This window comes from Canis lupus, chromosome 5, assembly GCF_003254725.2.
Source record: "Canis lupus dingo isolate Sandy chromosome 5, ASM325472v2, whole genome shotgun sequence".
Classification (NCBI taxonomy): Eukaryota; Metazoa; Chordata; class Mammalia; order Carnivora; family Canidae; genus Canis; species Canis lupus.
The window spans coordinates 13,158,663-13,174,885 of NC_064247.1; the positions used below are offsets into that span (position 1 = coordinate 13,158,663).

A 16,223-nucleotide genomic window follows, 5' to 3' on the forward strand; every position below is an offset into this window, starting at 1 on the left:
ACGGGACACACTCCCTCGTATGTGTCCCCCTGGCCTGCTGCCCCCATCCCCTCTCCTTCCAGCGGCCTCGGAACAATGTTCCCTGAGTCAGCTGGGCAGCTTCCCCCCTTGGGCTCAATTTTCTAGGGAGCCCTGGCTTAAGACAACTCTTCCACTTCCCGGGTGTCAGACCCTGTGTGTGTGTGTGTGTGTGTGTGTGTGTGTGTGTGTTATTCTAAATCCTTAAAAAAAAAAAAAATCTTCCAAATGAACACTGAAGCCTTGAGGAAGAATTGGAAAGGATAGGACGACTTGCCTAAGAACTGAGAGCTAGAAGGGGATGAACTGCACCTTTAGCTTAGGTCTGTCTACCCTCAGGATCTGTGTCCTCTGAGACCATGAGCAGGAAGAGACCAGGGCTTCAACATAGCTCTCCAGCTATGGGATCATTAACCTCTCTGAGCCTCCACTTCCTCATCTGTAGAAGCGACAGATTGAGGGGTGGTGGGTTCTGAAATTTCTTCTGGCTGGGATGTTCAAGGCTCTTCTGTTCCAGCCTCTGAAATGTTCCCGTGGGACTTGGGGAGGAGGTCAAATGGGATGGATCCAGGAGGCTTTAGGACTAATGTAAACCTAGGGGAACATCTTGGCAGACATATCAAAGCGGTGAACCCAGGGGAGGCGGGGTCCCAGCATTACCCACTCCTGCCCAGGCTCAGTTCCAGTGGCATTCAGACAGCCTTTGGGCTGGAAAGCTCTTATTCCTCAGACACCAGCTCTGACATCACTTCCCAGGGGAAGCCTTCCCTCCTCTGCCCCCTTGCCCCTCAAGACTGGATCCCACTGTCCTCAGGTGTGTTCTCAGAGCTCCTGCTACTTTGCCTCCCTTGTACTTATGGTTGGAAATTATCTATTTTTTAAAAATTTTTATTTATTTATCCATGAGAGGCACAGAGAGAGAGGCAGAGACATAGGCGGAGGGAGAAGCAGGCTCCTGGCAGGGAGCCCGATGCGGACTCGGTCCCTGGACCAGGGATTACGCCCTGAGCCAAAGGCAGACACTCAACCACTGAGCCACTCAGGCATCCCGGAAATTATCTATTAACATGATCCTTCATTAACATCTGTCTCTCGCTGGTAAGATTCATGGGGGCAGTGTCTGTTTATTTTGTCCCCCCAAAGTATCTTCAGTATCTGGAATAGCAGAAGGTGTCCAATACAGATTTATGGAAATAATGGTTTCAGTAATTAATTAATTAATACTACATAGCCAAGTCTTGATGAGACCAAAGCAGCAGCTTTTGGGCTTGAAAGGCGACCTGGGGTGCATTTTAAGATCCCTGGCTGATTGCCTAAGTCATTTGGTATGTAACTGCATGTCCTTGAGCCCCAGACTCCTCTCCTCTCCCTGCCAGTCCGTGTCACAGCTCATTAGGGGGCTGATAAGGGGATTGGCAGTACACTAACTCTGACATCCCTGAAGTCACCCTACCAGTCACCAGGCAGCCCAAGGGGGCTGGAGACACGGGCTCAAGGTGATCGGTAAGAGAAGGAAAGGGCTGACAGTTTACCTTTCTGGGGTTTAACCACTGGGCTACGCCTCCACAGTGAAAGGCAAACAAGAAAACTTTCAGGAGGGGGTCTGGGACTGTACAGAAGAGCAGCAGCTTTTGTGCTGAAGCGAGGGCATCGTCTGCAGGGTGGGCTCGAGTCTCAGAGAGAACAGACACCTCTCTGAAGAAACCTTCACCCCCGGCCCCTGCCCCTGTGAGATGCTTCCAGGGCTCCTTAGGCCTTCTGCGGCCTTCTGTCGATTGATCAGTCCTCTGAGCGCAAGCCTCTCCCTGTGAGCAAGGTCTCACTTTGGAATCACTCACACTGGAGCGCTCCCAGCTCCCTGCACGAGTCTTGCCGTGGACCCCGCCGGGTCATTGCAAATGCTGTCTCTACTGCCAGGCAGCCTCCGAAGTGCCCCTCCTCCTGGCTCTTCAATAGCTTCCCAGACTCCTGTCTAGATAGAACGGTGCATGATGCATTGTCAAGGACAGCTTATTTAAAGTCCAACTAACATTTTTATCCTTGACGACGATGATGGCAAAAATTTGTCTCAGGTCCCAAGTCTGGTACATATGAAGTGTCAAAATCATACTACCTCGACAGATAAAGGGCAGGGGAAAAAAAGAAGGAAGAAAGGAAGAAGGCCAGGCTGAAGGAAAGGAGGATGTGGAGGGAGGGAGCCTAAAAAGGAAGAGACAAGAAAGGGCCGGGACAGAAGGATCCCTTCCGTGGCGACATCGCAGTCCAGCTGCGGTGGTGTGTGTCTGTGGGAAGAACGAGGGCCCTGGCGTTACACAGATCTGGGTTCAAGTCCCAGCCCCATCTCCTACTAACTGTGTGGCTTCACAGACAAGTCATTCAAGCCCTCTGAGCTTCAGATGGCTCGTTTGTAAAATGAGGATAACAACTAGCTAAAATGTATGTATAAAGAGGATTAGAGATAATAAATGTAAAGCATCATGCACATGGGAGGCCTCACTTGGAAAGAGGGGGAGGGCTTGGTTTAAAGTCATACTAAGAACCCGGGTCTGTGCTCTCTGCACGGAGGGTCCACCACCAGGACCTGACCACAAAAACCCCGTTATGGAAATAAGGATCGTGAATCAGTAATGACTTAATTAATTTTTACAGGTGTTAATAGTGTGAGCCAAGAAGACATTTCCCGCTGGAAGAACTTTGTACACCCTTGCTCTAACCAAACAGAAGACTGACATTCTGTGATGCACACCTGCATTTTTGCCAAGTCTCCACGTTCACCTTGAAAATCTATAGCCTGTCCAAGTGCACCCTGACTCTAGGTCTGTGAAAGCACATTAACACCAGCAGGCAATAACACGAGAAGTCACAAAACACCATAACTGTGACCACCTGCTCAGACGGTTGATCCCTTTTTCCCCGTTATTGTATCATCTCTCCCTTGGCAGCACCTCGCCAGCATCAAAGTCAACGGCTGTGGCATGTTGTGCTCTCCTAGGTCTGTCCAAGCTCTGGCAGGGGGTGCTGCCGAGCAGTAAAATAATCAGAACAAACAAAAGCACCAGGGTCTTCCAGAAATGGGCCCCAAGCCCCCAAAGCCATGTTATTGGTCCAAACCTCCATTACCCATGACAAGTGCTGAGCCTTGAGAGCCACAGGACAGGGATCATGGTGGTCTTCTTCACCAATGGGTATGGCCAGTGCCGGGCTCGGCACCGGCTCAGAAAGGATTTGTACAATGAATGGACAACTCCGTGAAAAATGCACGATTGCCTGAACACGTGGATGGTTCCCAAGCATATACACAGCACAACCTTATGCCTTTCATCTCCCTCCCCAGCCCACCCCCAAGTCCAGGTCACCTGCTCTTTCCTTACCCTGGCGATCAGCTCCCCGACCATTCCTGTCCAGGTACCGTTGGCCTCAGGAACACCGTACACACCGTCCCCGACCAGGCGGATCTTGTAGTTGAACCGGAGAATCTCCGCCAGCTCCTTGAGCATGTCCACGCAGAAGCCCTCGTAGCGGTCATTGCCTTCCATCTCCTGGTGGTTCCCCTTCAGCATTAAATACGGGTTTTCCTGCAGCAAAACTGGGCAGCTGTCATTCTCATCTTAGCCCTGGTGTCCCAGCCGCAAGGGATGGGGGTGCCGGGGCAGAGGTTGGGGAGGAGATGGCAGAGGGAAGTGACTCGCGTGACTACTCTGGTGGTGGCCATTAGCTCCCCTCCCGACCTCCAGGCACTTCTCTTACCAGGAACACACAAGGGTCCCCAGGGCACAGGGGGCCAAGCTGCAGCCCCTCTACCTTGTTTCAGGTCATTATCTGACCTCACCCTCAACCTACCCCTTCCTTATACCCCCTCCTTTTGTCTACTGCACACAGACCTATCACAGGGCATCGTGAGATAACAGGTTGCCGACAATTTAGCAGGGCAAGGTAAGAACATGCACCGCCCTCTGCAGCCCAAGGCAGAGCACGTCCAGCCATGAGAGCCCTGGGAAGAGGGGTGGATCTTCCCGGTGAAACATCTAGAGAAGGTTCCACAGGGGAGGGAGAATCCAAACTGGGCTCCAGAGGGTGATGGAACACAGATGGAACAGGTACGAATGGAAAGCATCCCAGGCAGGGGAAAGGTAAGATTGAGTCCTCAGCGAGGAGGACCGTGTCCTCTTCAGGGGACAATGGATCCTCCATTCAGCTGGAGCACAAGTGTGTGCAGGGGTGGTTGAGAGGACAAATAGATGAATTAGGGTCGGAGGGGTGCTGGAGCCTGGAACAAGGTGGATGCACAGCGTACATGCAAGTAGGGCAGCCCTGCACATCGGGAGGGTTTGCAAGACTGGATGATTAAGAATATCAAATAATAAGACAGAGCATGTGGGGGTGAGGACAGACCCTCTCCTGATGTGAGATACTGGGTCCTGAGCCACAGTCTGACTCACGATGGAGTGCTGGGAGCTGGAAGAGACAGAGCCGGCCAGGCCTGACGGCAGGTGGGGTGCGGGGCGCACAGGGGAGGGGCCTGGGTGGATGACCCGAGGAGGGCGTCCTCGCTCACAGGGATGGTTTGGAAGGGAAGAGGATCTGGCCATGCTGAATTTGGGGTGCCGGTAGGCTGTCTAGGAGGAAACGCCTGGCCAAATGTTTAAACTGCGGAGTGAGGGCAAGAGGGGCAGGGCCTGGGGAGGGGGTCTCTGCACGGAGGACACGTGAGGCCGTCGCAGGAGAAGCACTGAGGAGAAACAGAAGAGGCACCGCAGACAGAAGACTGATCTACGCCGCAGGAAATGAAGAGCAGCCATGGAAGACGACAATGCAGAAGCAGCCAGAAAAGCTCAAAGTCAGGAAAATGTGGTCAGGACAGCCCAGGAGCGGGGAGGCTGGGGAAAAAGTGCACAGATGTTCCCACAGAGGGAGATGCAGGCTGTGCAGAGGTGCCTGGGCCAGGTGTTGCCGCCGACCCTTCTGAGGCAGGTGCCATGGCGACAGCAGGACTCTGCAGGAATGGGGAGCGAACGTGGGGCACATGAGAGAGAAAGGACCAGAATTTTGAGAAGTTAGGAGAGAAAGGAGGGTGGGCGGATGGCCTCTCTCCACCTGACTGCTCCGGGCCACGCCTCTCCTCTGGCTTCAGTTCCCCATCTGCAAGGCACCGGGCTGGAGGATTTCCCCCGTGTCCACCAACACCATGATTTACGATCCCCCAAACTGGGCATGGGGCAGCAGGGCCTGGGTAAGGGGGTGGTGATGGTGTCTGTGGAGGGGAGGGACCAGGGTATATTGGCAGGCAGAGAGGAGGAATCCAGGGAGAAGGAGAGATTACCAAGGAAGAGAAGTGCTAGCTGGCACAGCCAGGTCCCAGGGAGGAACGGAGGGAGACAGGGCCAAGGGGACAGCGACGCTGGGAAGCGGGCCTGGAGGGCAAGTGGAGACGTGGACAGCAGTGCAGAGGAGGGAGGGGGCGGAGGGCCCGCAATCCGTGCCGGGCCCCAGAGGTGTGTTGGGGGCAGGACCGAAGGCTGGGTGAGCAGGAGGTTTTGACAGGAGTGAGCAAGACATGAGCCCAGGGAGTGCCAAGGCCCCGCTGACGTCGGGAGGCTGACTGGTAGCCGGGTAGCCAGGCGCAGGGACTGCAAGGACAACTGGGCTTGGGACAGGCACGAGCTGGGAGGGCTGAGCATCGTGCTGGAAGCTAAGAGATGGAAGTGCTGAAGCGCTGGTTTGCTGAGCTCAGGCTGGGCTGGGGAGGACAGACAGACCAAGGGCACGAGGGGAGGGGATGGGAGGGACTTGTGGTGTGACGTGGGAGAGAAGAAGGCAGAAGGCTGTGCTTCGGAGAGGGAGCCCTGCGTCGGAGGCAACGTGGCTCTGCTTCATGACCAAGCTCACCGCCAAGTCCGTGAGATAGGCCGGGCTCCTGCCTTCACACATGCTGTCCTGGGATCAAGGGGTCCTCTCCGCCCAGGTGCTCTTCCGCCTCTTCTGCCACCTAGCCTAACTCACCTCCGTCCTTGGGGTCCCGGTGCCTCCTCTGATGCCAACACACTTCTCAGAACTCCCCCTGCGCTCACGGCCAGGGCCGCATGTGGTTCAGTTACGCTCTAGGATGTGCTCCCCGGTAGGATGTAGGTGGGGCCTGCACAGGGTCTTCCCCTTCCTTGGGAGCCCCAGCTGGCTCTGGCTTTAGGCCCTCGTGGACTGAGTGAACAGCACTCAGACATGGCCTCAGGGACGGGGCTTGGCTGGGGGTTCCACCCCTGGATCGGCAGCATCCCAGGATACCCTTAATTATCCCAAGGAGCATCATGAAATTCTTCTCCCCAGATACCCTCTACTCTCAAGTTAACTTAAAATTCACTGATGTGGGGAGTGCTGGGGCGGCTCAGTCGGTTAAGCATCTGCCTTCGGCTCAGGTCATGATTCCAGAGTCCTGGGATCAGACTCCCTGCTCAGTGAGGAGGAGCCTGCTTCTCTCTCTCTAATGAATAAATAAAATCTTTAAAAAAAATTCACTGATGTGTTCAAAGTAAACACACCAAAGGCTCATCTTGGAGGGAGGAGACAGGCGGGAAAGTCAAAATGTCAGCAAGTTTGGGGTTCAACGGCACTCTGGAAGATGTGGGGACCGGGCATGCTGGCCTAGAGCAGGAGCCCCTGTCCTGGCAGGAGGGCTGGGGGAACAGAAGGGATAACACAGGCAAACAGTTTACGTTGGGGTCTGACACGGCGGGGTAAGCGCTCAGGAAATGAGAGCTACGGCTAATTCTGTGTAAATACATCATGGATATGTCCCACGCGTCCCCCGACAGGAACATGGGACAACAGGGATACGTGCTGAGTTTTAAGGGGTTAAGTCATGGGATGCCTGGGTGGCTCAGCAGTTGAGCGCCTCCCTTCAGCTCAGGGCGTGATCCTGGGGTCCCAGGATCGAGTCCCGCATCGGGCTCCCTGCATGGAGCCTGCTTCTCCCTCTGCCTGTGTCTCTGCCTCTCTCTCTTGTCTCTCACAGATAAATAAATAAAATCTTTAAAAAAGGGGGGGGGATTAAGTCATTCAGGATTACCACCTGCCAAGGACAACCCACAAATAGTCCCCAGGTACTAAATTAAGATAATCATTCCTGGTGCGAATTATTGACTCTTAGCCGCTGTCTCACACACACACGCACGAGAAAAGCTCTGTGTCTGAACTGCACTTAGCGTGTTATTAAATGTCACCTGACACAGAGGTGCCCTGCTGCCACCCTTCATATGTGTGTTCAACATACACACGCACACACAGAGTCAGGTTGCCTTTCCCAGTCTAGAAACACAGCCCTGTGATCTCAGCGTCCCGTGAGTCTGTGCCAAAGCTCTGAGCACCGCGTACAACCCAACAATGTCCCCCTGTCCCTCTCAAACTTTTGTTGGCTTTTAAGGGACATCCCCCTACCCTGTAGGGAGAAACAACTTTATATTCAAATTCCAATCACTGAGTTCCTACTTTGTGTCAGGAACCCCAACCTTTGAGGAGCCCTCATTCTAGAAGGGGAGGTAGAGTGGACACAACCACCTCTAACAGGAGAAAGGCCACGACAGGTGTGTGCGAAGTGCTAGAGATGGGGAGAAGGCAGGAGTCCTGTCAGGGAAGACTTCCTGGAAGAAGTGACATCTGAACAGAGCTTTGAAGGGTGCACAGACATTTCCAGTTGGAAACGGGAAGTGGGAGGAAGGGCATCCTGGGCTGAGGGAACAGCACGTACAGAGGCAGGGAATGGCATGATATGGTGAGGAAATGCTGGGCCATCCCGTACTGCCAGACCCCAAGTCACACGGAGCGGAAGCAGGTACAGCACGCCAGGCCTGATTATGAGGGGCAGTTCGGGGGCGGTGGGCCCTGGGTGGTCGACCTCCTTAGGAAGACCTGACAAATGGGTAGGGAGTAGGGGCGTAGACTGAGCCATTGAGAAGAGAGCCTCTAAGGAGGTCAGGTCACACTCAGGTGAAAGAAGTAAATGGGCTTCAGGTAGGGTACAGACTTTGGGGACAGACTCAAGAAATACTTCCGAGGTAGAAAGGGCCACAAGAGGGAGGTCCCAGCTGTCATGCTGTGTGCTGACCTCCTCAGCCAGGACCGCTGCTCACCACTGCCCAGCTCGGCCTCGCTCTACGACACCTCAGGGAGGGGCAGTGGTGACCCCACCACCGTCCGATCTTTCTGGCATTTCCACGTTGGTTCAGACAAGCTAACGCTGCAGCTGAGAGGGGGAATGATCAAAATTCTGGGAGCTAGAACTGTCTCTTCCATCCTTCCCTCTGCCCAGAATATTCCCTCCCAGACGGCCACTTGGCTCCCTCCTCCTCCCTTCAGGTCTCTGCTCCAGATTTCCCTGGCTCAGTGGGGTCCCCATGGACGCTGGCGCTCTCAGCACCCTGACTCCCCACTCCAGCACTGTCTATTCCTGGGCACCTACAAAAGTGCCCAGCATACAGCAGCGCCCCCCAAATATTCACTGAATAAATGGATGAAAATATTCGCTGACTCCGTTTCCTACTGCATGAAGGGAAAACTCAACAGAGGGGCATTCAAGTCTTTAAGTGCTAGGGACCCGGTCTACTTGTCTGGCCTCATCCTCTTCTCTCTCTACCAAGGCTTATTTCCTGGAGAACCTGCCTTTTTCAGCACTTCCTAAACACCCAACGATGCTGCCCTTCGTTCACTTCTCCCTCCCTATCTCTCCCTGGCTCTTGGAGCCCATCCCTTCTTTTCTGGGCCCTTCTGGTGGGATGGGACCTCTCCCTCCTTCAGCCTGCAAAGTGTGAGGCATGAGCCTCTTTCCTGGCTTTTATTTCACTGCCCACAGTAGATCAAGAATTCTAAGCTAGTCTTCCTGTGCCCTAGGAGCTCCTGAAGGTAGTGATGGAGGTCCCTGAGCTCTTTCATTATCTCAAAAAGCCTAAAGAAACAGACACATTTGCAGACCTCGCGCATTTAGCAATGATAAGGCTGAGCAGACTAACTGGTACATCCAGTCTCTGCTTTGGGCTGGAATTATATCAGCGAGGCAACACTGGTTATCTCCTGCTGATAAGACACGGTGCCAGGCAGGGAAATATGCTTTTGATTTGTTAAAAGGGGAGAGTGAGGGGCGAGGAAGAAACTAATTATCATTTAATATATGTAGTTGGTTTAATTGACAAGTCTTTTAAAACATGAGGTCTTCACAGGGGAAGAAGACAATGACCTTGGCCATAAATGCACTTGACCCAGGCCGTCTACTAAATTATAACCTCTTTGAGGCTAGAGACCAAGTCTTGCTCATCCATGTGTCTCCAGGAATGAGCACAGTGCCTGACCCGTGGGGAGAAGGGCTTGGTAATTGTCGAAGAGAATGGAATCAAATAAAAAAAAAGGCAGATGGTCCCTGGCTCTATAGATTGAGAACTTTCTTTTGGCCATCTGGAAATGAAGAAACAGGCCATAAAAACCCACTGCAATTTGGTTATCTACTTGCAGGGGCGCGTTTTATGCACAGTAGACACCAAGGAAGGTAGGTTGTCGTGAAAGCAAAGGGGCCACCCTGATGGACAGGACCGAGCCTCCCCGGGAGGCTACTCCCACCTATGTCAGAAGGCCCCCTTCCCTGGGCCATGCACAGCCACCCGGGCTGTCAGGGTGCCCCTGGAAGAGGCATCCACAAACTGTGGTGTCTCTCCGCACCATCCCTCTTTCCCAGCTGCTCTGGAACTCATCAAATATCATTTCCATATGAAACAGCAACTTGCGTTTAATTACACTGTCATAAATTGGCCTCGATGCTGCCATCAGAGCTCCCATCTCACGTTCCCCGGGAAGCCTGGGAATGCCTGGAGCTGGAGAAAGCACCCCGGGGAGCTGCAGCTGGGAGGCCCGGGACCACCCCGCTTACCAGGATGGTGGTGACAACCAGGGTGGTGTTGAAGAGGCTGTCGGAGATGTTGGAGGCGTAGAGGCGGCTGTCCATGCTGAGGCCGTCCGCCACGTGCCACTGGCCGATCTGAGGAGACAAATGAGAGAGGGGCTGGGAAGAAATGGGGGAACACAGGCGGCTGGGGAGAGGGTGCTGAGGTCATGTGCAGTCCTCCAGGGTCGGAAGGAGCTGAGAGGCCAGTCCCCTGCCTCCAGCCAGGTCACTTGGAAGCCAAAGAAGGAGGCAGAGATATGGAGTTTCCCTGGATGAGGGTAGGGTTACTGTTCCACAGGGTTGAGGGGGTCAGGGAAGGTGGGAGGGGGCCTCTGAGAAAGGAAGGAAAGATGGGGGCAAAGACCCAGGAGAAGAGGAAAGTAGAGAAACAAATCAGGAACGGAATGCAGTTTGGGGACGTTCGCTCACACAGAAGGGAATGGAACATGTGGAATCACATCACCTTGCGGCAAGAAGGAGACCCCAAACCCTTTTGCTTCAGCCTGCTTTCAGTAATTCCAGTTCCCTAAATAAGAATCAGAACTTGGCCCTTCGGTGAATGGTGCTGAGTGGTCCAATGAGTGAAGGAACCGGAAGAGGGAAGACCTGGGTTCTCGTCCCGGTTGATTCGCTTGCTAGCCGTGAGAACCTAGGCACGTTACTTAAATATTTCTGAGTCTCAGTTTCCCCATCTATCAGTGGGGTTGGTAATGTTTGCCCTGCCTTCTTCTCGAGCCAATCAAGATCCTGGATGCATCAGTCTGACGCTAGATTATTCAGCCAGGCCCAGGAGCACTGATCTCAAAGGCGTAACCTCCGAAAAGTTCCCGACCCTCTCTGAGCGTGTCTCCTCATCCCTAAGAGGAGAATAATAACAGAAACGTCACTGGGTCATTGCGACAATGTATTTAACCTGCCACTATTTTCCTTCCTCTTCCCCACTGCCTTCACTTCAAGGGGGGAACAAATGCACAACTGACTCAGTTCTCCATTCTAGAAAGTCGCCTACACCTCTCCTCAACATTATTGGGTTTTTAGATGGTTTGTGTTCTCAAAGGAACCCTTTTCATAAATACGTGTGTGTGTGTGTCATACCAATATATTTCTACTAGCTGGAACCCCTGGCAAATCATTTGTGTTGCTGAGTGTTGGGGGTGGGCAACCAGGAGATATGGCTGACAGCTGGCTGGAAACCCAATGAAATGCACACATTCACCTGTGTGCACCCAGCGGCAGCTTCCCTGGAAAACCCTCACAAGTTCCGTGGATGCCACGTGGCTCTGTACTCACCAGAGCTGGGCTCTGGGTTCCTCCTGTGGAAAATCAAACAACAATGAAGACATATCTCACCCTTGGGCCCGACCCCCACACCGTAGGGCCAGAGGGCTGGGGGTCTTGAGGAGCAGTAACCATCTCTCTGACATCATGGTCTTGATGCCAAGCTAGGTCTGATGGTCTCACAGGTGAGGCTTTCATCACCCCAAGGGGAGATGACCCAAAACTCCCCTCCACTGCCTCTAGGAGGATGCCACTTGGGAGAGGGGTGGGCAGCCTTTTCTACTTCTGCAAGGGCAGAAGGGTCCTGGATCTACGCACATTCGTTTCTAGTTTACAACCAGAGTTTTGAGCAGATCCACATGGGAGGCCCCATTTGACAGATTAAACTGATGCTGAGATAAGAGTCCCTCCACCTTGTCCTAGGGTCACCTCACCCATCGGCTGAGAGGCCTGAGATTTAGTCCCAGATGTATCTTTCCAAGCAAGCTTTCATGGCCATCCTGTCTGGCTCTTCCAACGTCCTACCGCACATTTTCGTTTGCCTGTCTTCCCCACTAGCCTGCGTGGGGCTGGCCGGTTTCTGCTCACACCCCAGCATCTTGCTTGGGGGCTGGTACTTGGAAGCAAGGGGAGCCAGCATTTCATATCAGCAGATTGCTGCTGCTGATGGAGTGTGGGCAGAAGGCAAGTGAGCCTCCTCTGGCTCTCTGGAGCACCTCCTGCCTCTCAAAGGGACCAGCTGGAGCTCCCCCTCTGCCCCTCTCTGCAGGGGAGATGGGTGGGGAGGACGAGGGAGGAGCTGCTAGGTTTCCAAAATGAAAGGGGAACGGTAGTGGCTGGACACCTGCTGTGCTCGATGTGTTCTATCAACTCTTTGAACTCTCCCCCCAACTTTGCAGAGAGTGCCAGCGTTCTGGTTTATGAGGAAACCAAGGCTCAGACAGATTTAGCAGCTTGCCTAAGGTCACCTCTCTAGTAGTGGTGCCCGGGCTTGAGCCCAGAGCTGTGTGACTCCTCAAAGCGAGACTTTCCTGTCTCCGCTGCTGTCTCTTGGGTGGGGATGCCAACATGTGTTCCATGAAAGCAGGCCTGGTGAAGCAGAGGAGCTTCAGCCATCCAGCAAAAACCCAGGACAGAGCAGCTCTCTCCTGGGTTTTGAGATTCCACAGAGTCAAATGAAATGACTGTTCTCTTGAAGGCTCCTTTCCCTGTCTTCAAAATGGCTAGAGTTAGCTCCCAGTGGCCTCTTAGGATGGGAAGGGCCAGATTTGGACAGAAGGACATCAAGAACAATTAGGCTGGACGTCAGCATCTGCACGTCTGAGACAAGGACTGAACTTCTTTAGAGTCCTACCTGTCACCTAAAATGTGAACTCAACACCGAAAGGGCCAATAAGACCTCAGCTCTCCCCACCCCTACCTACTTTCCCACCTCTGCTGTTCTCAGGGGGCCTAATCTTCACTAACCACCTGCCCCAGCCCCAGCCCCCCTGATCTTAACTCAAGCCATCAGATAGGCTCCCACGAAAGCCAGGGAGAGAAATGATTTACCCAGAGCCAGAACTGACGGCCTGAGCCAGGCGCCCCACCCCCACCCTCCACCTCTGGGGACACAGCAAAAAGACTAATCAGCCCCTCAGCTCTAGTCAGGAAATGAATCTCCCACCCACCCTCCCATTAGCCCCCAAGAAATTAATAAACTCATCAGATGCAACAAAGCGGCTTGGCAGCTATCACCCAGCGCAATCTAATTGCAGAAAGGTGGTGGGAGGGAAAGCGAGAGACAGAGCCAGGAGCCCTGGGATACAGGCTAATTGCCCCACCCACTGGGCACCTTCCATGCCACACACATGCCAGGGGTGGGCAGGAGACGCAGCTCTCATCGCTGACAATCTGTGGCTCTGCCTCCAGCCAGATTCCCTTGCTCCACCCCGCTGACACCTGCCCCCCGAACCTCCTGCAGGAACAGCTGTTTTGTCAGCCTCTTTCCACATGCCCACATGTGCCCGCCTGATTATGTGCAAATGATGTCTTTCCATGGCCCTCTCTCTGTACTTTCTGTTTCTCCCACTTGCTCTGCCTTTGCATCATGTCCGTGGACTTGGACGACACTTGTTAGAGCCTCTACCGCACCTTAATGCAGGTAAGAAAAAGGCACCTTCCCCCTGGCTGATGTGGCCATGCAGGTGCACAGCTGGGCAAGTTGGATTCCAGCCTCTACTGGCCCTTGACCTTTGTGCCATCTGCACCGTGAATGCTGTGGCCCCAGAGTGGGAGGAGCCGAGTTTAGTGTGGCTTCTCTGCTGATGGAGCTGTGTGACCCTGGGTAAGTTGATTAGATGATGAGCCAGGAAATGTTTAAAAACTGGCTTTGCAGGAAAAAAGGCTCTGATTTATAGTGTTTGCCAATGTCCATGGTGTAAACATACCCGCCCAGGTTGATTGCAGGCTACTGATGTGATGCCACTGAACAGAGTCGGGGAGGATGTGTATAGTGGCCCTCACTGGCTGGGGCAAGCTGGCTCCAGCAGGCCATTAGCACCCACCTGCCCGCACAGTCTCTGTGCCGGACGCTCGAAGGGTATGCATACAAAGTGAAGTCCACATACGCTCATAATCAACCCAAGTCACAGAGCTGGTAAGTGGAAAAAACAGGATTCAAGACAAGGTCAACGTGCCCCTTCACTGAGATCATAATATTTAAAATGAATGTGTACCTCTTCTCACAACCGATCCTGATGCCCCTAGGAGAAACGTCTCGTGATCAGAGTGCTTAGTCAGATATGAACATCTCTGTACATAAATGATACGGGATGTGTTTGCGCAGAAAGTATCATTCATCCAACATTCCTAAAGGACACAGGATTTATGTTAATGTGTGACCATATGAATTAATAATAATCTTGCTCCTTAAGCACTAAAAATCTGGAGAGTTAATTATTTATTTGAAAGCATTGTTCCCAAAAAATTCTTCCAAAGAGATTTACACTTTCCACTGTCCTCTTAAACAGAGTGAGAGTCTTGACCTTAATACGGTGTCACCGTTATGAAGGCAGTTATTACACTGTGCTGTGATATAATGCTGCTCTGGCTTACTGAAATGTGGATGCCCACTTGCCTTCACTTCTGCGCTTTGATAAGTTAATGCATCTACTTCTCAGAGTGTCTCTTCTCCTTGTGAACCGTCACTCGGTACCGCAGTCAGGATATCTGTGTTTAACCCCTGGGCGAGCAACCAAGTGACCGAGCTCGAAAGAATGGCTGTAAGGAGAGCACAGATAAGGCCAGATGGCATGTGGGGGCTCTGGTGAATGGATTCTGTGGCATCGATACAGACGACCCAGAGTCCTTTGGAAAGGCCACTGCTGTCCAAGTGAAGGTGTGTTCTGAGACCTGCATTTAGTCTGTGTGTGATCGTGGGTCAGTGTAAGCAAGCTGGTCACGCCCTCAGCAAGAGGCCACAGGGAGCGCTTGTTCAGGGCCAGGACCTCAGGGCTCCCCTGCCGCTTCCTGTAAGAGCTGGCGGCATGTCACGTGGAGTCTGGAGTCCCACGTTAGCATCCGGCACTGTGGCCACTGTGGTCATTGAGCTTCCCCAAGTCTCCCCTTCCCTCACCTCTACTCAAGTCCTCGTTTCCACCGAGCCTCCCCTGGGCCAGGTTACACTCCAGCCCTCTGTTCCGCTCGCCACCCAGCAGCCGGCAGTCATCTCTACAAAATCTCAAATATGATCACCCAGACCCTGCTTAAAACCCTTCCCTTCTTCCCATTTGGGTTTAAGGACAGAGATCCTTTACATGGCCTACCAGGCCCCGTAGGGTGGGCCTCTACACACGCCGCAGGCCCATCTCACTATATTCTCCAGCTTTATCTGTGCGCCAGTCACGTCTCCACACTCAAGCGCAACAAGTCCCTTCTTGCCAGGGTCTGCGTGCATGTCATTCCCCCTCTGGAACTTTCCTTGCTGCATACCCACACTCCTCCCCAGCCTTCTTTCAGCTCTTCATAGGTGGTCTATTTCAGGAAAGAAAGTTGTATTAGAACACAGCCACACCTGTTCACTTACGGACTATCCAGGACTATATTCATCTACAAGGATAGAGCTGCAAAGTCTGACTATTTACCATCTGGATCTTTACAGAAGCTTTCTAAACCCTCGTCTAGGTCATCCCAGCTAATGCTTTCAGGCTACATTTCAAAAGTCACTGCTTCTAGGAGGCTTTCCCTTTTTCTCCCAAAGTCAAACTTCTCCGCAAACCCTTTCAGCACGTTTGTCTCAGGCTATAATTACACACTCAGCAACAAGACTGTTGCTCGCCGCTTGTCTTTCTCGCTATGCCACCAAGGAAGAGCCCTCTGCTGTCCCCTGAGCACATCTGTCCTGCCCGGAGCAGCCACTCGTGCCCCTCCCTCATCGCCCTCTTAGTCCTGCCCCTCTTAGTCCTGCGTGGAGTCACTCAGGGCTGTCATTCTGCCCATTTGTTTTCTCCCAAGTAGGTAAAAAGAGATTTATTTTTAAAGCCCTGAGGGATTTCCTCACATCCTTGCCTGTATCTGTGGGTGTGCACTCTGTAACATTTAATATTTTATGTACATTTAGATGATTGTTCTTTGTACTCGGCGCGGCCGGGATCTAGCTTCTAGAGAAGCTGACATCACTCCAAGGCCAGGCAAACCCTTCTGCTCCAAGCCAGAGTTTGCAAACATTTATTGATCACCTTTGCAAGCTGGGCACTCAGCCATTGGTTTGCTTACATAAATTTCCCTGATTCTGCATAACAACCCTGTTATTTTTCCCACCTGAGAGATGTAGACACTTCAGACAATGGTAATAATGCTTAATATAGGCACTTTATACAAGTTATTATTGAATGATTGAACAAATTAATGAAAGAATAAAAGAAATTGAGACTCAGAGATCTCGGGCAACTTGCTGTGATATTTTCTAGGTTAAACTTGGGTTTGAATCCATGTTCTACTTGCTATTATACTGTTGGAGCAGGTGTAG

The 16,223-nt window shown here is 52.7% G+C and overlaps 1 protein-coding gene across 5 annotated transcripts in view; it reads right to left on the reverse strand.

The window, feature by feature from the left end:
* GRIK4 (glutamate ionotropic receptor kainate type subunit 4) overlaps positions 1 to 16,223 on the reverse strand; it is a 425,071-nt gene that overhangs the window by 72,254 nt on the left and 336,594 nt on the right. For all 5 annotated transcript variants that reach the window (XM_035716734.2, XM_025465200.3, XM_025465201.3 and 2 more), the window contains 2 exons: positions 9,923 to 10,030; positions 3,390 to 3,593 (listed from right to left, as the gene is read on the reverse strand). In XM_035716734.2, the coding sequence (XP_035572627.1) occupies positions 3,390 to 3,593; positions 9,923 to 10,030 (312 nt within the window). The remainder of the gene's footprint in view (positions 1 to 3,389; positions 3,594 to 9,922; positions 10,031 to 16,223) is intronic.